Source organism: Petaurus breviceps, unplaced genomic scaffold, assembly GCF_028583685.1.
Source record: "Petaurus breviceps papuanus isolate PSGF00001 unplaced genomic scaffold, PetGlider_PUasm1.0 90925, whole genome shotgun sequence".
Classification (NCBI taxonomy): domain Eukaryota; kingdom Metazoa; phylum Chordata; class Mammalia; order Diprotodontia; family Petauridae; genus Petaurus; species Petaurus breviceps.
Window position 1 is genome coordinate 36,348,677 of NW_027187380.1, and position 25,026 is coordinate 36,373,702.

General features: G+C 39.0%; 1 protein-coding gene and 1 pseudogene across 1 annotated transcript in view; both read left to right on the forward strand.

Annotated features, from left to right (window-relative positions):
• The window catches only part of DNAH9 (dynein axonemal heavy chain 9), a 531,344-nt gene that overhangs the window by 412,850 nt on the left and 93,468 nt on the right, over positions 1-25,026 (forward strand). Inside the window, exons 57-58 of the mRNA XM_069076799.1 lie at positions 5,866-6,006; positions 13,442-13,612. Of these exons, the coding sequence (XP_068932900.1) occupies positions 5,866-6,006; positions 13,442-13,612 (312 nt within the window). The remainder of the gene's footprint in view (positions 1-5,865; positions 6,007-13,441; positions 13,613-25,026) is intronic.
• LOC138152338 (small ribosomal subunit protein uS13-like) lies at positions 11,533-12,065 on the forward strand (annotated as a pseudogene).

The window sequence follows — 25,026 nt, forward strand, 5'->3', positions numbered from 1 at the left end:
GGGGGGGGGGGGGGGGGGGGGGGGGAGGTGGCTCTCAACAACCAATGGCTTCCCAGAGTCTCATATGATCAAATCACAGAACACTTCTCAAAGTGAGCCCCCAAAACAAAGCTACACATCAGGGCTTATATAGCCTTCTCCTGGCTCAGAGAATGTAACAACCTTATTGACTCACTGGCCAATCAAGAAGTATCTACTGAAAAACAAGTCTCCCACCCCAGGCTCCAGGTGCACTTTAGGCTAGGGGCAGGAAAGATCTTTAAAATTTACATTCCCATTACAACATATAAGAGGGTGTATTGTGTATAAATACATATGTCTGTGTACAGGTATACATAGAGGGCACAGGATCAGTTGAATAGGAAGGGATGATATCTAAAAAATAAAATTAAGAGGTGAGAGAGGAATATAATGAGAGAAGGAGAAAAGGAGAGATAGAATAGGATAAATTATCTCATAAAAAAAGGCAAGAGAAAACTGTTGTAATGGAGGGGAAGAACAGGAAGGTAAAAGGGAATGGGTCAACCTTACTCTCATTGAATTTGGCTTAAGGGGGGAATAACATACACACTTAATTGGGTATCTAACCCTACAGGAAAGTAGGGGGGAAGGGGATAAGAGGGGGGATGATAGAAGGGAGGGCAAATTGAAGGAGAGAGTAGTTAGAAGCATACACTTTTTAAAAGGAACAGGGTCAAAGTAGAAAATAGAATAAGTGGTGGGGTGGCTAGGTGGCCCAGTGAATAGAGAACTGGCCCTGGAGTCAGGAGGACCTGAGTTCAAATCCAGCCTCACACACTTAACACAAAAACTAGCTGTGTGACATTGGGCAAGTCACTTAACCCCAATTGCCCTCCAAAAAAGAAAAAAAAAGAAAATAGAATAAGTGGGGGAAGGATCAGATTGAGGGGGAAATATAGTTATTCTTTTACAGTATATCCACTGTGGAAACATTTTGTGTAACTACACATGTACAACCTATATTGAATTGCTTCTCTTTCCAGTGGGGGTGGGTGAGGAGGAAAGAAGGGAAAGAATCTGGAAATCAATGTTTTAAAAACGAATGTTAGCACTGGCCGTGGAGTTAGGAGGACCTGAGTTCAAATCCAGACACTTGACACATTTTCTAGTCATGTGACCTTGGGCAAGTCACTTAACCCCAATTGCCCTCCAAAAAGGAAAAAAACAAAAACAACTGTTAAAAAATTTTGTTTTTTACATGCAACTGGGAAATAAGATATACAGGCACTGGGGTATAGAAATTCATCTTGCCCTACTAGAAAGTTTGAGGGAGATTGGGGGAGGATATAAGAGAGAGCTGATTGGGGAAAGGGGTATTCAGTAGGCTCACTATTTCGGGGTAGGGGTAGGGAAAAGATGGGAAGAAAATTTGTAATTCAAAATCTTGTGGAAATGATTGTTGAAAACTAAAAATAAACAAATTTTAAAAAAGAAATGACTAGCAGGATTATTTCATGAAAACCTGGAAAGATTTGCATGAACTGATGCAAAGTGAAGTGAGTGGAGCCAGGAGAATATTGTACACAGTAAACGAATTATTGCACAATGATCAATAGTGAATGACTTAGCTATTCTCAGCAATACAGTGATCCAAGACAATTCCAAAGGACTCGTGATGAAAAATGTTATCCACATCCAGAGAAAGAACTGATAGAGTCTTTTTTTTTTGGAGGGACAATTGGGGTTAAGTGACTTCCCCAAGGTCACACAGCTAGTTTTTGTGTTAAGTGTTTGAGGTCAAATTTGAACTCAGGTCCTCCTGACTACAGGGCCAGTGCTCTATTCACTGCGCCACCTAGTCTCCCCCCTGATAGAGTCTTAATGAAGATCAGAGCGTACTATTTTCCACTTTCTTTATTTTTTCTGCATTTTCTTTTTTTTTTGGTCTGTGTTTTTACATGACTAATAAATATATTTTGCATGATTGCACATATATAATTCATATCAGATTACTTACTGTCTCATGTAGAGGGGAAGGGAGGGAATGAATTTGGAACTCAAAAAAATTTTTAAATGAATGTACAAGTTGTTTTGCATGTAATTGTAATTTAATTACATGTAATTTTACATGTAAACTAAAATATTATTTTTAAAAAGTGCAATGCCAAGGAATGTTCAAATTACCAAACAATTGCACTCTTTTCACATGCCACAAGATTATACTTAAGATTCTGCAAGCTAATCTGGGAAAGCAAGGAATAGTTTACCTGTCAGATTTATGGAGAAGGGAAGACTTTATGACCAAACAAGAAATAGAGAGCATTATAAAATCCAAAATGGATACTTTTGATTACATTAAATTGAAAAGTTTCTGTACAAACAAAGCCAATGTCACCAAGATTAAGAGGCAAGTGGAAAATTGGGAAAGAATTTTTACAACCAGTGTCTTTGATAAAGGCCTCATTTCTAAAATATACAGATAACTGAGTCAAATCTATAAGAATACACGTTATCCCCCAATTGATAAATGGTCAAAGGATATGAGCTCTCAGAGGAAGATATTAAAGATATCTATAAGCATATGAAAAAATGCTATAAATCCCTTGATTAGAGAAATACAAACCAAAACAACTCTGAGGTACCACATCTCACTGGTCAGATTGGCTAAGATGACAAAACAGGAAAATGACAAATGCTGGAGAGGATATGGAAAAATTGGAACACTAATGCATTGTTGGTGGAGTTGTGAACTGATCCAGCTGTTCTGGAGAGCAGTCTAGAACTATGCCCAAAGGGCTATAATTTCATACCCTTTGACCCAGCAATACCACTTCTAGGGTTGTATCCCAAAGAGATCATAGAAGTGGGAGGAAAACCCATATGTACAAAAATATTTATAGCAGCTATTTTTGTGGTGGCATTGAATTGGAAATTTAGAGAATGCCCATCAATTGGGGAATGGCTGAGCAAGTTGTAGTATATGAATGTAATGGAATACTATTGTGCTATAAGAAATGAGGAGCAGATGGACTTCATATTTACCTGGAGAGGCTTATACAAACTGATGCTGAGTGAGAAGAGAAGAACCAGGAGAAATCTGTACACAATTACAGACACAACGTATGTGTGATGACCAACTTTGATAGACTGGACTCTTCTCAGCAATGCAGGGCTACAAGTAAATTCCAAAAGACTCATGATGGAGAGAGATGTTTACATTCAGAGAAAGAACCAGAAAGAACAGAGTTTGAATGCAGATTGAAGCAAATTACCTGCTCTCTTTCTTTTTCTTGTTTGGTTTTGTTTCCTCTTTCCCATTGTTCATTCCATTCATTACAATTCTTCTTTATAACCTGACTAATGTCTAATGTGGAAGTATTTGCAGATCGTATACTTGATTGCATGCTGCCATGCGGGGGAGGGGAGGAAAGGGAGGGGAAGAAAATTTGAAGCTCAGGGTATTGTGGAACTGAATCTTGTAAACTAAAAGTAAACAAACAAATTAATAAAGACAACTAAAAAGCTAGGAAGGAAGGAAGGAAGGAAGGAAGGAAGAAAGAAAGAAAGAAAGAAAGAAAGAAAGAAAGAAAGAAAGAAAGAAAGAAAGAAAGAAAGAAAGAAAGGAAGGAAGGAAGGAAGGAAGGAAGGAAGGAAGGAAGGAAGGAAGGAAGGAAGGAAGGAAGGAAGGAAGGAAGAAAGAAAGGAAGATAGATTGATTGATTCTTTAAGCTAGGGTTCAGCAAATATGTGAACTGAGAATTACCAGAAAAGTAGGCTACTTTGAAAAGAGGCAGAAAAATTGGAAACCAAATTGCCAACATTTGTTGGATTATGGAGAAAGCAAGGAAGTTCCAGAATTAGGTTTCCTTCTGCTTCATTGACTACCACTAAGGCCTTTGACTGTGTGTGGATCACAACAAAATGTGACAAGTTCTCAAAGAGATGGGAGTACCAGATCTTCTGACTTGTCCCCTGAGGAACCTGTATATGGGCCAAGAAGCACAACTTTTTCTCATACTATCCTTAAGATGGAGAGAGTGGGTCAAGGTTAATGTTACAGAAAATTTTTTGATTATTCATTCCTATCAGTGAAAAAAAATGTTAATCCCTAAATATGTATATTGACTAATTTATAAATTATTAGCATATACTATTATGATATTAAGTGTGTGTTTATATCCATACATGCCACTAGGCATTACTTGGAAGACATCTGACTGAACTCTTCTCATTTCCTCTACCCAATAGAAAAGGAATTCTGTTCATCTTTTCCACAGTTCTTCTTTCTGTGTATTTCCTAGCTTAGTCTAGTAGGCTCTCAAAAAAATTTATTAAATGAACGTGTAAGTCAACATCATTCTGTGGCTACACAGAGCAGCTGAATGATTTGAGATTAGAAAAGAATAAGAGGGCAACTAGGTGGTGTAGTGAATAGAGCACCAGCCCTGGAGTCAGGAGGACCTGAGTTCAAATGCCACCTCAGACACTTGACACTTACTAGCTGTATGACCTTGGGCAAGTCACTTGATCCCAGTTACCTTGCCTCCCCCCTATTAAAAAAGAAAAGGAATAAAATAAGGCTGTATGGTGTCAACTTATTTATTTAACTTATATACAGAGTACTTCATGAGAAATGCTAGGCTGTATGAATCAAAAACCAGAAACAAGTTTTTCAGGAGAAATATCAACAATCTCAGATATACAGATTATACCACTCTAATGGCAGGAAATGAATAGGTACTAAGAAGCCTTTTCATTAGGGTGAAAGAAGAGGGTATAAAAGCTGACTTGAATCTAAACATCAAAGAAACTAAGATCTTGGCAAATGATTCCATTATTTCCTGGCAAATAGAGGGGAAAGAAATGGAAACCATGTCAAATTTTATATTCTTGAGCTCAAAGACCACTGCAGATGGTGACTACAGCCTTGAAACTAGAAGATACTTGCTCCTTGGAAGGAAAGCTATGACAAATATGAATAGCATACTAAAAAGCAGAGACATCACCTTTCCAACAATGATCCATATAGTCAAAGCTATGGTTTTTTCCGGTAGCAATGCTTTCAAATCATAGTGCTGGGGAAGACTTATGAGAGTTCTTTGGACAGCAAGGAGATAAGATGAGTTAAAGAAATTAATGCAGGCTATTCACTGGAAGGTGATGCTGAAGCTTAAGTACTTTCACCTCATTATGAGAAGACAAGCCTTATTGGAAAAGACCCTAATATTGGGGAAAATTGAAAACAGAAGAAAAAGGGGACATTAGAAGATGAGATGGATAGATAATATCATGCAAACAATGAATATGAACTTAGATTTCAAGAGATAGTGTAGGATAAAAGGACATAGCGTCCATAGTCCATGGGGTCATGACAGGTCAGACACAACTGAATAACTGCCCGACAACAAGAAGAAGTTATGTGAGCATGGGCAAGTCACTTAACCTCTCAGTGTCCCCCAAAACTATCCAAGTCTGTAAATTACATGAAAGTTGCCCATCTGCATTGATGGAGGGAGTTTCCACACAGGAAACTCCCTCAGACTGATCGAATTACTCCCCCCCCCACCCAAATTTCATGAACATGTAGAAATGAATGGACAAAAGGAAAGTTAAAATGAACATATTTATAACAATTTATGGCTTTTGATGAATACTTTATATGTTATGTGTTCAGTTTATGAAGGTATTAATCATTTTTGTTAATGTTTTGAAATAATTTCATATTATTTTTATGCATAATGGAAATATTTGGAGGATGGGGTGATTCTTGTGAAATACTTCCCTAAAACTTCTTTTTCTCCAGGCAAGTTAATACTCTGCAGTTTGTTTGTATGGAATGCTTTATTTGAGAAAGAAGAACAATATTCTAAATAAAATAAATGCTGTTTCAATTTTTCTTAACAGATTCAGGAAGCCAAGATAACAGAAGTAAAAATCAATGATGCTAGAGAACATTACCGGCCAGTGGCAGCACGTGCCTCCTTGCTTTACTTCATCATGAATGACCTCAGTAAAATCCATCCTATGTATCAATTTTCTCTCAAGGTGATTTCTTACTACACCTTTACTGTTCAACATTCTCTGAGTTACTGTTGTTTAAAACAACAGCAACAGCAACAGTTCTCCGCTAGAGGGCAATCTACTAGGATTGTCTATTTTCGTGATTATCTGCTGCAAATCCTTAAAATGAACAGCAAGGTAGCAGCTATTTTGCTTTTAATTCTCTGAGGAATCTCCTTGTTTAACTCAGGGTTGTATATAGGCAGATTTACAACATTAAGTAGCCAGACAATGGTGATGACTTACATGTTCATTTAATAAATTTTTTGAGAGCCTATCAGACTAAGCAAGGAAATATGTATAAAGAAGAAAAACTGGAGAAAAAAACAAATACAAAAGAAACACAATTTTATTTTTATCATACCGTCCTTGAAACAGAGAGATCTTATGTTCTGGAAATGTTTTTGATTATTCATCCCTATCACTTAAAAAAAAAAAAGATGAGTTCCTAAATATGTACATAGATTTATTTATAAATTATAAACATATTATATTATGGTATTAATTATACATATATGCATATGTGTGTAGATATATATATATATATATATATATATGTATATATATGTCACTAAGCATCACTTAGAAACCATTTGACTAATTCTCCTCAGTCCCTGTACCCAACAGAAAAGATCACAGTCTAAATCCTTCCAAGCCACATCAAGCTTTGCCCACTAGGGACAGCTTGAAGTATGGCCTTCCTCCCAGCAGCTATGCTCTCTGTATTTCTCCCTACCTGGCTTGGGTCAAGAGAAGAAAATAATTTAGCCCTCAGTCCTGTTCTCAAGGAGTTCACATTCTAATGAGAAAGACAATATGAAAACAACTAGGTACATATACAAGATATGTAACCCTGAGTAACCCTCTGCCTGAAGGCTAGGTGCATTACATTTCACCCCTCCCACAGGGTTCTCTTGTTCCTTTAAGAGGGTTTGAAAGTGTCTGGGATCTCTGCAAATGGTTTTAGCTTCCATTAATTGTTCCAGTTCCCCCAACTGTAGGGGAGATTCCCTGCACACCTCCTTCATTTATCCACTAACAGTCAAATTAACTTTTATCAAAAAATGTATATTTTCTTCAAAGGCATATTAACAAATATACAAACAGCTTACTTCCCAATACATGGGACTTAATCCTTCTGCCCCCATGCCACTTACCTTCTGGAGGGGAGAAGGACATTAAGTTCATAACTTAGCTCAGTTTCTCTAGAGGGCAGTCCCTATCTCCAAGTTTAACCCCCACCCCCACCACACACACACACACACACATATACATACACTTCAGGCTCAAATCCCAGGCATGCTGTATTCTCCAGGCTTCTCTGCTAGGCTGGCCACATAGGTTATTCTCTCTGGAATCTTGGCTTCAAGGTCACCATGGCTCAAACACCTGTCTAGTGCAGATCACCACCAATAACTAAAACTGAGGACAAATTAGATAAAACAGAAACAAACACCTTCACCCTCATCCCAAGCCCATTTCTTTTTTTTTTTTTTTTGCCTTTAGGAGGAAAATTGGGGTTAAGTAACTTGCCCAACGTTACATGGCTAGTTTTTTTGTGTGGGTGCTAAGTGTCTGAGGCCGGAACCAAACTTGAGTCCTCCTGACTCCAGGGCTGGCTCTCTTACACGCTGCGCCACCTAGCTGCCCCTGCAGGCACATTTCTTAAAGCTAGAATAATAGAAAGGCAAAGATAGGTATCCCCCCTCCCAGTTCAGTTCATGGGTTCTCAGCTGTGGGTGAATTGTGTGTGATCTTCATCCTCTGGGCACAACAAGAAAGAACATGCAGGAAAGAGAGGGCTGTCCCAGTCTGGGGACATTTTTAAAGATGCAGCCTGTTCTAGCTATGCAACTACTCAAAGGAGGCCAGGGGAGGTAGGGAAACTCAAAGAAACAAGGTACCTATATATTAAGATTTTGGGGCAAGCCCTAAGATCTCATAGCCCTTATTATATACAGAATAGAAAGAAGATAACAGCATACAGCATCTAGAAGAATCAGATAAGTTCTATTATTTTACCTGAGTCCTTGAAGGGAAGCCAGAAGAACAAGGTAAGGAGAGAGAATATTCCAAAAATGGGAGCAACTAGTGCAGAGATACAGAGATGAGATGAAGTATATTCTATAAGTAGCATCAAGTTGGTCAGTGTAAATGAATTGAAGAGGGAATAAAGGAAAGTAAAGTCTAACAAGATTGGAAAGAAAGGAAGGAGTCAAGCTGTGAAGAAGGGTGACATTCAGACTTAAAGCTTTGGCAACTACATTGAACATGGATTAGAATTGGAAAAGATAGGAGGCAAGGAAACTAAGGGAATTAAAAGATTATTGCAATAGTCCCAGTAAGAGGAGTACTTACACAAGGATGATGTCTATATGACAGGAGACATAGACACAAAGATAATCAGAGATAGAAATGACAAGATTTAGCAACAGATTGGGGTGAAAGAGAGTGAGGAATCAGCGAATAAAACTGAGATTACAACTGATTAACTAAGACAACTCTATACTTAAGTTTGGAAGAGAGGTGGGTTTGTTGCAGAAGATAGTGGGTTATATTTTATACATGTTTAGTTTAAGATGCCCACAGAACATCCAAATTAGAAAATCCAAAAACAGAAAGTTGTTGAGGGCAGCAAGGTGGCACAGTAGATAGAGCCCTAGCCCTGGAGTCAGGAGGACCAGAGTTTAAATCCAGCATCAGACACTTACTAAGTGTGTGACCCTGGACAAGTCACTTAATGCTAATTGCCTCCAAAAAAAAATAAAAGAAAAGGAAGGTTGTTGATGAAGACTTGGAACTCAAGAGAAACTACGACTGAATGTATGGATCTGAGAATTACCTGCATAGAGATGGCAACTGAACCCAGAACAACTAATGGAGTCACTAAATAAGAGTTTTAAAAAAAAAGGACTTATGAAGGAACCATAAGGAACACTTATTATTACTATGCATGACATGAATGAAGAGCCAGCAAAGGAGACAGTAGTGGTCAGACAGATAGGAAGAAAACAAAGAGATCACTGTCAGAAAACCTAAAGAGTATATAAGACAATTAATCAATAAATATTTATTAAATGCCTGCTATGTGCCAGGCACTGTGCTAAACACTGACGATTCAAAAAGAGGCGAAAGATCTGCCATCTAGGAACCTACAATGTAATGGGGGAGACAACACACGAACAAATATATACAAAGTGTGCTATATACAGATAAAAAGGAAATACAAGCAAGATAAATGGGAAATAATTTCAAAAGGGAAAGCAGTGGAATTAAGAGGGCTTGAGGAAGGTTGCATTTTAGTTGAAACTTAAAGGAAGCCAGGGAGGTCAGTAGTCAGAGTAGAGAAGGGAGAGAATTCTAAGCATGGGAAACAGAAAAAATGTGCAGAGCAAGAGATCAAGAGATGGAGTGTCTTGTTCATGGAATGTCCAGGAAGCCATTGCCACTGGATCAAAGAGTACTTGTTGGGGAGCAAAGTATAAGAAGACTGGAAAAGCAGGCAGAAAATGAGTTATGAAGGGCTTTGAATGCCAAACAGAGGATATCATATTTTATCCTGGAGGTAATAGAAAGTTAATGGAATTTATTGAGTGAGGCAGAGGAAGCAGGGAGGAGATGGTATGTGTCGTAATTGAACCTGCGCTTTAGGAAAATCACTTACTGGCTGAATGGAGGACAAATTGGAGTAGGTAAAGATTTAAGAGAGTCAGACCCACCAGGAGACAGTTACAATAACCCAGGCCTGAGGTGATGAGAGCCATAATACAGTGTCAAAGGAGAAAAGGGGGCATATGTAAAAGATGTTACAGAAGCAAAATGAAGAGACCATTAAAACAGATTCAATATGGGGTGGGGGTGAGAGTGAGAGATAGGAATCCAGGATGTCTCCTAAGGGAGTCTGTGAGCTGAAGGGATTGGGAGGATGGTGTCACCCCCTACAGTAATAGTGAAGGTAGGAAACAGGGAGTATGTAGGATTGAGTTTAAGATATCTATTGTACATCCAGTTTGAGATGTCTGAAAGATAGTTGGAGTTGTGAGATGGAAGTCAACAGAGACTGGGGCAGGAAAGATAGATTTGAGAATCATTTGCACAGAGATGGTCAATAAATCTATGGGGGAGTAATGGGAGTTTTTTGGTTCTGTTTTCCTTTTTTGAGGGGGGAAGGTAGCGAGATCGGGGCTAAGTGACTTACCCAAGGTCACACAGCTAGTTATTGTGTTATGTCTGAGGCCAGATCAGGTCCTGACTCCAGAGCTGGTGATCTATTCACTGCACCACCTAGCCACCCCAAGTAATGGGAGTTTTGAGGAGAAATAAAAAGGTTTGGAAGAGGCACTGTGGAGTGTGGGATTAGTAAATTGGTAAGACAAGTATAAAAGGATTACCTAGCAGCAGTGAGAGCCCAGTTGAGACTACATAACATAAATGTTAGTGGATCCAGTCAGAACAATTTCCTGATTTTCTCCAATTTTGTCCAGCAGCATGTGGTTAGGAACAAAGGTAACAAATGGTGGGAATGATCTAGGTGGGCATAATTGGTGATATGACAAGAGGGCTAGGGATTCAAGAAAGGAAGACATTGTAGAGTTGAATTCGTTCACCAAGGGATCAAGATAGGGAGAAAAGAAGACAGTGGATAGTGCAGAGAAAATGACCTGTGAGAGAATTAAAGGATCAAGGTGACGTCACAGTGCAGATGAAGAGAAAAGTTATGTAAGGTAAGGCAGAGGAAGAGGTGAAAAGCCAGTAGATTATGATAGATATGATAATAGATAAGAGAATTTCAGAATTCTTGAACATGGAAGCATTACATTTGTGGTTGATGGCAAGATTGATATGACCATCTTTGTATGTTACTGATGTGGAATGGAAGAGGAGCTCATGGGAGGTGAGTAGGTTGAGGAACTGAATGGTTAGGGTGTGTGAGGGAGAGTCAATATGTATGTTGAAGTCCCTTAATATAAGGAAAAGAGTTGGAGAAGAGAAAAATTTTAAGCCAAGTGCCAAATTCATTGAGAAAGGAAGAGGAACAACTTCAGGGTCTTTGGACAATAGTTACCAGGATTTTGATTGGGTGGTAGATAGGATAGCATGAACCCCAAAGGAAAAGAAGTTACTGACTGATGGAAGAAAGGAGAGAACCTGGAAGTGGCAGAGAGGAAAAAGAAGTATTCCAAGGCCACCACCACCCTTGACCAGTGAACTGAAGAGGATGGGTCTAGCCAATACCCAGGGAGACTGTCTCATCAGGAGAAAGCCAGGTTTTAAATAAGGTGATCAGCAATGTAAAATGATGCAGAGAAGTGAAGAAATATGAGAATTGAGAAAAGGTCATTAGATTGGCAAGTAAGAGATCATTAGCAACTTTGGTGAGAACAGTTTCAGTTTAATGATGAGGTCAGAAGTCATATTGCAAGCAAGAAGAGAGGAAATGTAGTCATTTTTTTCAAGGAGTTCAACTGAGAAAATACGGAGGTTCCTCTCACAATAAGCAAGAGCACATGGATAGTTTCCAGAGAAGGCTCTCACACCACTGTTGCAGCAATGTCTCTTGTAATCCCCAAGAAGTTCCAGCACATTTTGAGAGTGCTCAACACCAACATTGATGGACGGCGGAAAATAGTTTTTGCCATCACAGCCATCAAGGGTATGGGTCGAAGATATGCTCATGTAGTACTGAGGAAAGCAGACACTGACCTCACCAAGAGGGCTGGTGAGCTCACTGAAAATGAGGTAGAGCACATGATCACCATCATGCAGAATCCCCGGCAATACAAGATTCCAGACTGGTTCCTTAACAGACAGAAGGATGTAAAGGATGTAAAATATAGCCAGGTTCTGGCCAATGGTTTGGACAATAAGCTTCATGAAGATATGGAGCGACAAGATTCGGGCTTCAGCATTTCTGGGGTCTCCGGATCCGAGGCCAGAACACCAAGACTACAGGCCACAGGGGTTGCACTGTGGGTGTGTCCAAGAAGAAGTAAACTACTTCACTGGCCTTGTCTATTAATAAATAGTTTATAACAACAACAAAAAAAAAAGCACATGGATATCTGGCCAGGAGAGTCAAATACAAAACCTTTTTTTTTTTTGTCATGGAACCTTTTGAAAATCTAGTTATGCCTATGGACTCCTCAGAATTATGCTTTCAAAGGCATTAAATTACAAAAGAAACCTATTGAAATACAGTTACCCAAGTAGTTTTAAAACAAATTCACAGACTCCAGGTTAAGAACTCCTGTTCTAGGAGGTAGTCTCCAGTGGAATGCCCCCTAAAGATCTTAGTTTCGGGCTGTTAAACATGACATTTTATCAGATCTGCAAAGGGCATAGAGCTGAAAGGGATAATCGACATTTAGATGATTGAATCAGAATCCAAAATGACTGCTTTAAAGCAGTGCTCCAAATCAAATAAAATGGGATTTAATAAAAAGAATACTTGTGTGTAAAAAAAAAAAATCAAAAGCACAAGTATAAACTATCTGTAATTAGACAACAGTTTGTGGGAAGGAGACATTTAGTTTTGATTTAATCAACTACAATGAACTATAAACACAATATGAGTTTACCATTATATGATACTGTTTTATGATATGATTGTATGATATAGAAGGCAAAAAATTTGCTTCATTCAGGCTACATTATAAGAAACCCATAGTCCAGAATTGTAAAGGTTATAATCCTACTTATAGAAAGGCTATAATTGACACATACTGTGGAATGCCTCTAGAGGAGGGCACCAGAATTTTTAAGGAACAGAAAACCATGCATGAAGCTACTAGAATAAGTCATTTCCTTGTCACTTTCATTCTGTGTTGATCAGAGCTGTAGTTTTTTGCCTGAAAGTCAGTCAGTCAGTTATGTGCTTGCCTATAGTATATAGTAATTCTTTTTTTTTTGGAGGGGCATTTGGGGTTAAGTGACTTGCCCAAGGTCACACAGCTAGTAAGTATTAAGTGTCTGAGGTCAGATTTGAACTCAGGTCCTCCTGATTCCAGGGCCGGTGCTCTATTCACTGTGCAACCTAGCTACCCGTAGTAATTCTTATCAAGCATATGTGTTAATTATCCTTCTATGTCTTCTGAAGAGGGTAAACTAGGAAAACCTCTTATGGCACTAGTAAATTGTATGCACTTTTTGTTTAATGTTTTATTGATGCCTTTTATTTTTACATCAGTCTTTTCTGGACTACCTTCTCTCCCATCCAATGAACCTTCCCTTGTAACAACAACAATAAAAAGAATAAAACCCAGTTAAGCAAAACCAATAAACACAAAGGTCATTTACAATGTTTTCCATCCAGAGTCCCCCACCTCTCCAAGAGAACCAAGAAATCTGTGGTCATTTTAAAAGTTCAATCACATGATCACATTTTGAAGCAACCCCTCTGTCACAAATCTGTCTCCTCTAGGCATTCAGCATTGTCTTCCAAAAAGCTGTTCAGAGCACTGATCCCAGTGAAAACCTCCAACAGAGAATAGCCAGTTTGATTGATAATATTACCTTCTCTGTGTATCAGTACACCACCCGGGGGCTTTTTGAATGCGACAAGCTGACTTACATCACCCAACTCACCTTTCAGGTAAGCACAAGAGTTAATTCTGGGTATGTTTTTTGGTGTTTTTATTTTTTGCTTTTTTTTTAACTGTCCAGTATCTTAGGATCCTAGAGAAGTGGATGCTTTCATGGGTAAAAACAGTTACTATTTCAAGGACTCTAACTGTTGGGTATACACACATATACACACATGCACACATACATATGTGTGTATATATGTATAGGGATGTGCATATCTATATGTATATGTGTATATATATGGGTGTACATATTTATATATGTGTGTATACGTATTATACACACATATATATTATATATGGATGTGTAAATCAACATATATATATATATGGATGTGTATATCTACATATTTTTAAGCCTTTGCCGTGATCTTATCAGAATGCTTATGAGTCATTAGGCAGATGTTGGACTAAAGGGCGAAAGCATACACCATCTTAAGAAATAATAGGATTTAGTGTTAAGAGAAATCTTAAAGATAAAAAAGACAACTGAGGCCTAAAGAGCCAAGGTGACTTGTTTATAATCACCCAAGATTAAGCAGCAAAATTCTCTGTGACAATCCATACTCTATATCTAATCCACCATATATATTCATGCCAAGTGAATCTTATAATATTTTCATCATATTACTTATATTTGTGGTAGATCTTATACTTCCAACCTAATGAATATGAACCTATTATCTTACAACTTCTTTTCTACTTTAACTCCAAGGAGTTATAGTGTTGAGGTTTGAAGTTCAGGGGTGCTTGAGACCCCAAAATACCAACATGCTGGGTCCTGCCAAATGAATTCAACTCAAGCCTTCTCTTAGGCCAAAGTAAAACAAAGTTTATTAAGGATTCACCATATTGGGTAGACTCTTAAGGAGCCTAAGCATTTGTGACGCTTGTATTGACAAGTAGGCCAGATTGCATCTCAGCTAGGTTGAATCTGAACTAGATCTGAATGCCTTCATGGAGGCAAGATGGATCTTATATACAGAAAGATCGTGGGAGGGATCTAGGGCTGGTCTGGTAATCTGAGAGGAGGGATCTAGGGTGGGTCTTGAGGAGTCTAAAGAGAATCTTAATTGGGACTGGGGTCGGACTCCATGAACCAAGAGAATGGGATTTTGATGGGATCAAGAGTGGGAAACAGCAAGAGGCAATGAAATCCGGAGGTAACAAGCAATGGAGGGTTAGGCTAGGTTAAGGGTAACAGAGATTCACTCATATTGATAATGGAAGGCTTTTGGCCTCTGGGAATGCCAGCTTAAGTGGGAAGATTCAAGGGGGTTCCCAGAGCCTGTACTCCATCAATAGAAACATAAAATATTAATGCCAGTAGAGGCGTTAGCTATTATCTGTTCCACTCCCTTCATTTAACCCAGTTTACAGCCTTGGTTCCTATTTGATACTGTTTAAAGTTTATTTACTAAACTTTTTTCTTTATTAATATTCTAACTTCTGTGAAAGTCATACTTCTCCCGAAGCATGGAGGTAACATTGGGTCGTCAAAGTGATGTGATCTGGGGTTGCTGGGAACCCCAAAATATTAGGGTTCAGGATGAGTCTGCCTGGAAAGAATTCAACCACTCAAGCCTTCCTTCAGTCAAAGTAGCAGTTTATTTTAATACCAATAGAAGTGTCTAGATTCTGAGTAAATCTGTACCTTGATGGGGATGAGATTTGATACTGTAGGGCATAATGGAATGAGACAGAAGATCCCCAAGATTAAAATTGAAAGTGGATTTTATTGTTGCAGGACTGCCGGGGTCACATACCCAAATCAGACAGTGAATTGGCATGAACAGGGTTTTTAAAGAGATGACAATAATCAGGTTACATAAGCTGAAACTACAATCAGTGATTGGTCAATGTATATTTGAATTTTCCCACATTTTCCTGGGCTGAGGTACAGGGAACCCAGAATGGGTGGAGCTAGGGAACACCTGGTAGGAGGTGGGCAGGGGACAGGGAAGAATGGAGCAGGGATTTTACCCTAGGATGAAACCCCCACCCACGGATAAATTAGCAGAGGGAAGGGTAAAAGTTATGCTAAAATGCCTGCTTACAGATCAGTGGAAGGGAAGGGAAGGTGGAGTTGTTGCTTACAGATCAGTTAAGGTAATGGAAGGCGGGGTTGTGCTCAACATTGACTACTTTTCTTTGTAGGTATGTCAAACCTTTGACATGGCTGGGACCACAACATCTATGTTATCCAATTCCATTCCCAAAGGATGGTAGCAGGGGTCCCTAACAATCAGCAATTTAATAGTTAATAGGGACTTCCTATAATCAAGGCCATAGTCTCAAGGAAGAGGAGGGGGCCACATTTTTCCATTGGTCCTTCCAAGAGCTCCCAGAAACACAATTTTACATATAAAGGTCCAGTTTTCTAGTCATTCAAGACTAGGTTCAAACAAATAGTTCAGTTTTCTTAGCCACACAGGGCTAGGCTCAGTTAATACAATGAGGTTTTTCTCACAATTTTACAAAATGATATAATTACATTGTCAGGTACATGTCACCAAGATAACCAAGAAAACTTACATACAAAACTATATAAGAATCATAATTAACATACAATTCCTTGTATCCCAGTGTCCTATTTCATTTAAGCAACACTTTTAAATCCCAGATGCCTCATGTAGTTACAAAATCTAAAAAGGAGTTTTGCTTCTCCAGTTCAGATCTAGAGATGACCAGATACTTTTGACTTAATATAAATTAGTACAATTACTTAAGATTAGTTCCATATTTTGAAACTACAGAGAATTTTCAGGTTATTTATTCTTTGTTATTTCTATTTTTCCTAAATCCTGTACCTGGTATAGGAGTCCTTTAAAATATGAAAAACCTTTTTTAAAAATTGATTTCATCTGCCCTTTGTAAAATTATCAGACAGATGCATTAACAAATTAACATTAGCTTCACCCTCACCACTATCTTATACAACCCTTGTGCTAAAATCCAAAATCCATACCTCTGACATTATTCCTAAACATGCTCAAATCATGAATTCACATAATAGGAAATTTTTAAAGGCAATTTTATGCATCTGTATTTAATCCTAGTTTTCATCTAGTCTGATCCTGTTGCTCTCCTCAGACTTCACTATCCTGGTCAATCAGGCATCTATTTCATTACTTTTTGCCTTATTACTAATCATCTCCTTCTTTGAGGGATGTTATCTCTATATTTATTAATTTATTTGGCCCTGAATATTACTTCTAAGTGAATTTGCTATAGAATTAAAGAGGAACAATGTCATAACCCTTGCCAGAAGGAAAACTTCCTTTGCCTTGTTTGATTCCAGGCATGAGTCATCTCCGATAGTCCTTCAGGTAGTCACCAAGTGCTGAAAGCAAGGCTTAGGCATAAATAGGTGGGAGGTTTCCTTTTCAGAAAGAAAAGGCACAATTGGGAAAGTCAGAGAGATCCCACCTGGGCAGTGTCCAAAAAGAGGTTGTCCCCAAACTTTTCCAAGCACAGACATCCACCTTGCAGCCTCTGCCATCCCATTATCGACTTTTATGACGACTCCTGTAATCAAGGCTTAGAAGAATAGTAAAATTTACAATCCCTCAAATAATTACAAACTCAAGTTACAAATCTTTCTGCCTTCCCAAAACTTCCTTATGCTCTCTCAACATACTTCTAAAACTATCAACTATCTGGAAACAGGAGGGGCTGGATGAACCCCATTTGTCCCCTAACCTTCTTATCTGCTTTGTTCAGCTTTTCATAAAGACTTGAGACAGTTTGAATTAACCTGGTGTTAAAAATAGTATCTTTCTTTTCTCTCAAACTAAAGTAACTCTTATTAGCCTAAATATCAGGTACCCAAGTACCCCATCATTCCAAGCACCCGATCATTCCCCCCCTTAAACAGCTGGGACTCAAAATCATTTGGGTAGATCTGTCTCTGTTTCATATGGGGCTAGGTGTGTAGCCAGTGGCTAAAATGTGGCTGAAGCCAGGTCCTTCCCACAAATTGTTTTCTGGGACACCTAAGCCCTCATTTCTATATTCTAGGTTTTTACAAAACTTAGAAGAGGATTCATAGGGTCTTTTCTTCACATAATTACCAATAAGTGGTTTTTCCCAAGCATGCTATTGTAAATACTTGATTTATGAATTGAAACTTAAAAAAAACTTTAAAATGTATTTCTTAAATTACAATATTTCAGAATATCATAATTGATACTCACATGGTTAGAGTACTTCATCCACCATCATTTTCTTGTTCCTCTGACAGTATAATTCTTAATTTAACAGCATTTAGAGAATGAGAAACTGCTTCTATTGTAACATTCATAATACCTATGTTTATCAGTAACAATATCAGAAACAATTATGATGTACCTAAATTTAAACTTCAAACCAAAATCAAGTAATTACCAATATAGTGATCTTAATTTAGTAATTTCCAAATTGCTTTGCACAGAAAATCATTCATCCCATAGCCATTAACACAAACCTCACATCTAAGAAAGGTTTCACTTAAGGTTAACAAACATAATAATTATAAAATAAACCTTCAAATATGGGAATTGCCCAAAACTAATTTAGTGTAAAAATGCTCCTAATACAAATTTCCCAAGACATTGTATATTCACATACATCCAAGTTAACACATTCATCTATATCCTTAGATGACTCAACAGCTTCAGAACAGTAATAAGAAAATTGTAACATCAGAATTCATAATTTTTCCAAATTACATAATTTAGCCAAAATTTTAAATGAAATATCAACATTATTATTGCCTTTTTGTAACCCAAATATAAGTTTTAAATTAACAAATTTTATAACATAAAAACCCCAATACACATGCAATATAAAATTCAGATTTTTTTTTAAATAGCTGTAATACTATTCCTACTTCAAAAATGTTTCTTAAGTTCACTTAGCTAAATAGACTTTTAGAAACACAATACAGTCTCAGAAAGATGGCAACAAAATAACAATGAATATCAAATGACTTATACAATAATTGACTTTATCAATTCTGGCACGGATTCAAAATTAGAGAGATGACAACATATGCCAGTCATTGTATTTTACAATCAAGTGTTTCACAAACACTGTTAATTTTCCTTTTACAAATTCAAGGAACAAGTTAAGCTGAGATAGCAAAAAATTTCTTTCTTTAAGCAATCCCAATATTCTATTTCCAGTTTCTTAATGATTAATTCTCAGAATTTGTGGAGATATTTTGTAAAGAAATTGTAAATTTCCCAAATTAAAATTTCAAATTATTACAACAACAGGGAGAATTTTGGTGGACCTTTTGAAATGAACTTTGAATCTGCCAATCCCAAAGCTCCACACTTAATTGACTTTAATTGGTCAGGCAGGAGATCTAGCCTGCCTGCTTCTTTGATCGGAGGAGAGGGATTCCCAAAGAGGGGCCCACCTCCCCACCTTCCCAATGCTCATAAGGAGGGGAAGGACAAACACAGTAAAAAGTTTTGCCCCTCCCCCCCTTTGAGTTTTTGGAAGACTCTGGAGAGTCTCTGTCCTGGGGGCATTCATTTTTCCAGTGGCCTCACTCTTTACAGTATGCACATTGGTCCCTTGCAAGAGGGGTGTGGGTACCATGTAGTGTAGCACCCACACGGGTACCCCATTTGGGAGTGTGAGGTGCAGCCACAAGGTCCGGGGCAAACTTCTTGTCTGCTTTATCAGAGGGGCTGTCCCTGTTGTCACAAACCTTTTGGGCAATTTCTACCAGCTGGGATTATAACCATGCCCTCAAAACCCTCCTGTTTCTGGAGTTTATTCCCTGAGTGAAGGATGGCTGAAGCAGAAGAGGGTTCTTCTGGGGGCTGATAGTTTGCCCCAGTCCAGGTGGGGGGGGGGGGGGGGCGTGAAAGGTGGACTCCCTGAGGAGTCAGGAGAGGAGGCGGAGGGAAGGGATCCAGGGTTGTAAGAGGTGGGAGATTCTGCTCCTTGCCATGATCCTGTAGGACTTTTTCGGGAGGTTTTGTCTCAGGAGTGTCCGAGAGCGGGTGGGCCACAAGGACCCCTTTGGAAAGAACAGTTCCTAAGCCAGGGAGGGGCATAGGTGATGAGATCTAGCCAGACATCAATATAAGGGAACTGATCTGATTGTCCCGGAATCCCTGTGACTACCCGCCACACGAACTGGATAATTTGCTTGTTGAAACTCCCCTGTTGGGGCCAGCCCACCCCAAACGTGAGCTACTCACTCATACAATAAGAAATGAGTTTCCTCTTCTTCAAGGGGACTCCATAATCTGCCCCGTTCTGATAGGCTACTCTAAAATGGCTTAGTAGGCAACCCAGGGGAGTTTTTGATGTACTGGCTGAACCTCCCATGTTCTAGGATGAAAAGACAGACAAACAGTTTAGTCTTATAAACAAATATGTCTTCCCAGTGGAATTCAGAAAAGCTCCCTTGGAGGTGCTTGTCTGATAGCCACTTGAACACCTGCTTTGCAGAATAAAAACGGGGAGGCTTTAAGCGAATGAGCTCAAGACAAGACCTCACGGGGACACATACCGACAAACAATAGTCCCTAGCTGCTAGTTTGCCCCCAAAGATTCTGAACAGGAAGCAAATGAGCTCAAGCGAGCACGGGGCATACAAAAAAACATACAAACATTAACCAGAATACTGACGGTCCAGAGGGTTGTACGGCTCAAAGCTTCACAGGGGAGGAGATGAACATGGCTGCATCTAGCCCTCCTCCCTCCAGAACAGAACCAGAACAGATTTTTACTCACCCCCAAACTGGAGGTCCTGGATCCACGAAAGACCAAATGAGGACCAAGTCGGAGTGGAGTCCCGAAGCAGATGCGATCTTTCCCTCCTTGAGACCTGCGGCCCTGGAACGTCATCAGGGGCTAGCCCCCCTAGGTATCCGGGGGAGCAGATGCCTACCTCCCCAGGCCGAGAGCTCTTCTTATTCGGGGATCTCGCTGGGGCCTCCAATTATGTAGAGCATAATGGAGCAAGACAGAAGATCCCCTAGATTAAAATTGAAAGTGGATTTTATTGCCGCTGGACTGCCAGGGTCACATACCCAAATCAGACAGTGAATTGGCATGAACAGTATGCCAGTTTTTAAAGAGATTACAATAGTCAGGTTACAATCAGTGATTGGTCAGTGTATGTTTGAATTTTCCCGAAGTTTCTTAGGCTGAGGTCCAGGGAACCCAGAATGGATAGAGATGGGGAACATCTGGTAGGAGGTGGGCAGGGGACAGGGAAGAATGGAGCAGGGATTTTACCCTAGGATGAAACCCCCACCCACGGATAAATTAGCAGAGGGAAGGGTAAAAGTTGTGCTAAAATGCCTGCTTACAGATCAGTGGAAGGGAAGGGAAGGTGGAGGTGTTGCTTACAGATCAGCTAAGGTAATGGAAGGTGGGTCTGTGCTCAACAATACTTATATATAAAAAAAGATAGTGAGAAGATTTGGATGGGAGTGGTAAGTAGCCTGGGGTGGGCTAAGTGAAACAAAGAAAGACTTTAGATGGGATTGCAAAGTGGGTGGTATATTCAAGTAGACTGGTGTGGCCCAAAAACTACTGTGAAAGGATTGTCAAGTAAGTTAATTAAGTGATCTAGGTGGGCTGGGATGAACCAGATGCCTCAGGTGAGAGGTCAGGGATTAGGGTACATGGGAAAATTCAAGGACTGGGTTGCTGAAATTTATGGGAAAAATTCAGGGTCTAGGTAACATCACCCAATCAAAATTATATTTTTGTTTGATACAAACTCTGGCAAGTCCTACCAAGATGGAAAAACTACAAGTATGAGCCTGGCAGTTTAATGTATTTGCTGTCTATAGACAAGCCTAGCTAAGTACAGGAGGGCTTAAACCTGGATGAGCAGGAATCAATCAATAAAAACTTATTAAGTGCCTACTACATACTAGGTATTATGCTAGACAATGAGGATAGAAAAACAAAAGTTAATGATCTCAAGAAGTTTACATTTTATTGAGGAAGGACTTTTGTTTCTGTTTTTGGCAACCCATAAAATGGACAGTGATACTAAATGGACCTCAGGCTGGTATGATCCCTTTCTATCCCTCAATGAGAATTATAAGGAAAGTGGCAAAAGCACTTAAGAATCATAGTGTCTGGTTCTAAGTTTCATCAACAAAATGAAGAACTAGTTATTTTTATCCAGTCTCAAGTAATGATTAAAAAAAATAACAACTAGAAATTACATTTCACAGATAGCACAATTAAAATTGAATCAATAGGACAAGGAATGCAAGAAAACTAAAAAGATAGCAGTCTAAAACAAATACCAGAAAATACTAATTCTAAATGTGTGTCAGCACTGGAAAGCATTCTGTATTCTTTCCCTACTAGCCTCCATGCTTCATCAGGACACACAGACCAACTCAAGAGCTTGGGCTAAAATAAATAAATAAATAAAATTTTAAAGGATTAAAAAAAAAAAGAAGCTTGTGCAAAACCCATGGAGGGATTACTGCTACAGAGACTCTGCCAATATATCCCACCCTAATCCCCATCCCTTCTCCCCCTCCCCCAATCTATACCCAGTTGCAACAAATAGATTTTGATTTTCCCCTGCTATATGAAGAGAGCATCAGAATGAGAGAAAATTGAATTTAACTTCCTTTTGCCTGGGGTAGACTTTAGGTTAGAGAAACAAAAGGCTATAGACTCTCCATCCCAAATGCCTATCCTTCACTTCCCTGAGTTGCAAAAAGTGTCTGACATTGATTTACCCCAGCCTAAGAAAGAAAGAACAAAGGGAAGTGTGTTAAGCTGCACCAGTCCTTAAAGGGATTGAAATCCAAATGGAACAATTCCTACCCCCTTCCTCAGATACTTAGGACAGTTACTAAGGTTGGGGAAAAAAAATAAATTTCCCAAAATTAGAGGAGGCTGAAGCAACTTTGTACCATAGCCATGGGGCTTATACATACCATCAAAGGAGTCAGAATAAAAAAAGAAGAAATAGAGAAACATATTTTAAAAGATAAAACCACTAAAAATAAAGAAAATTCAACCAAAAATTAGAACACAGGTGAATAGAGAGGATATTAAAATTAGAAGGAAGGATGAATATCCAAACATCAAAAATATTACAAACTTCTCTAAATAAATTACAAGATAGAGGATGTTGAATCAATACCTAATGAAACACAAAGCATGGAACAATAAGATATTCCAGAATGATTCCAAAGAGAAATGAAAAATATAAGAGAACAGGTTAGAAGACAATAAATGACAGGGCTTATGGCTATATAGCAGAAATAATTAGAAGAGTAGAAAAACTTGAATCTACAGTGGCACATCTCTCCAAAGAAGCTAAAGAGAGAACCACAGATTTGGAATACAAATATACTGAAGTAAAGGAAAGTCTGGAGGAATAAAAGGAAAAGACAAAAATGCTAAAAGAACATGATCTCTATAGAAAGCAAAAATCATTGATATGAAGACAGGATACAGAGAGAAAATGTAAAGATCATAGGTCTCCCAAAAGAACATGACAAATCAAAAAATCTGAAAACCATAATGCAGTTAATACAAGAAACTCCTGGGGATGCTAGGTGGCACAGTGAATAGAGCACCAGCCCTGGAGTCAGGAGGACCTGAGTTCAAATCCAGCTTCAGACACTTGACACACTTACTAGCCATGTGACTTTGGGCAAGTCACTTAACCCCATTTGCCCTCCAAAAAGCAAAAAAAAAAAAAACCTCAGAATTTCTGAATATAGATAACAAGCACCATTTGAAAGAATAAATCAAATCAATCAAAGAACTCTCACTTGATCCCTTCATCACTACTATCATTCTATATTTCTTCTGCTCTTTGTAGTTAAACTCAAAAAGGCTTTCTACAATAGATACCTCTACTTTCTCTCTTCTTAACACTTTAAATCCAACTCCTAACCTTATTGATGAGATACTGGACTCTTGGAGCCCCCTTGAGCTCTCCTTGAGGTTCAGGCTCTGAGAACCCCCCCTTGAACTCCAATTAAATCATCCCATTTGATGAGGCATTTACATGAGGCCTTACATTGTGGCTGGGCCCAAACCTCTGTTACTAGCCTAGCCCTCCACTGTTCATCTACTTCACACCCTTGAGCCTATCAAAATATCAATCCACCCTTGAACTGGCCAAACCCACCATTGTCTATAGTCTCCAGGTAGCCTCCAGCAACTTCCCACCCTTAATCACTCATTTATTCCATTAACTCCTCCTGAAGACCCTCCCCAAACTCTTCCTCTAGACCACCCCTAGTTTCTTCCCAAAACCTTTCTGTATATAAGACCCTAATCTCACACCATGTGGTGTGAGCTCGCCATAGAATTTTCCAGCACAGACTGTGTCCAATACAATAAACTTTGCTTTTCTTTGGCTGAGAGAAGACTTAAGTTGAATTCATTCAGCAGAATCTGGCATGTTGGTATTTTGGGGTCTCAAGTACCCCTAACCCTACCCTTAACCTCTTCATTATCATTCCACCCAGACTGTTCTCTCCAGGGTTACCAATGACTTCTTAATTGTGAATGATCTTTTATCAATCATCATTCCTCTTAACCTCTTTTGCAGCCTTTGACACTGTTAATCATTTTCTCCTCCTTGAAACTCTCTTCTCTGCAAATTTTCAGGATACTGGTTTCTCCTGGTTCTGCTCCTATCAGTCTGACCATTCCTCAGTCTCTTTTGCTAATTCTGCCCTGCACCCTTTTCTGTTCTCCCTCTCTCTGAGGTACAGGCTCTGGGAATCCCCTTGAACTCTGATTGAATCTTCCCACTTGATGAGGCATTTGCCTGAGGCCATAAACCTTTCATTATTGCTAGGCCCAAATCTCTTACTCTTATTAGCCTAGCCCTCCATTGTCCATCTACCTCCCACCCTGGAGCCTATCAAAATATCAATACTCCAATCAACTTGAATTATACCCTTGTTATACCCTTGAACTGGCCATGACCACCATTGTCTCTAGGTCCTTCAGCAACTTCACTCATTTACTAGAGCCTGTTCCTCATCATCTCCTCATCACACATCACTTCATGATCTTGCAAGCTCCAATGCATTTAATTAACATCTCTCTGTTAATGATTCTCAAATTTACTGGAACCGAGTATAGGCCACATCACATAGTGATGGGTTGGTAATAGACTAGAACTCTTCAAACAGGGTCATCTGAAATTTGATTGAGGCTAGCCTGGGGGACACAAATTTGGTTAGAAGTTAAGGTCTGAACACCAAAACAAGACAATGAGAAAAAAAGAGGAGAGGGTCAGGACTAGTGATAGGGCAGCAAAAAAGTTAAAAATCAGGAACTTCAGTGATCCAGAGTGGAACAACTAGCTGTGTATTTCCTTCATCTGTTGAGCCTTTTTCAGGATGTTCACTGAAACGTGGTATGAAACATGGTATGAAACATGGTACCAGGGGAAAAAACAGAG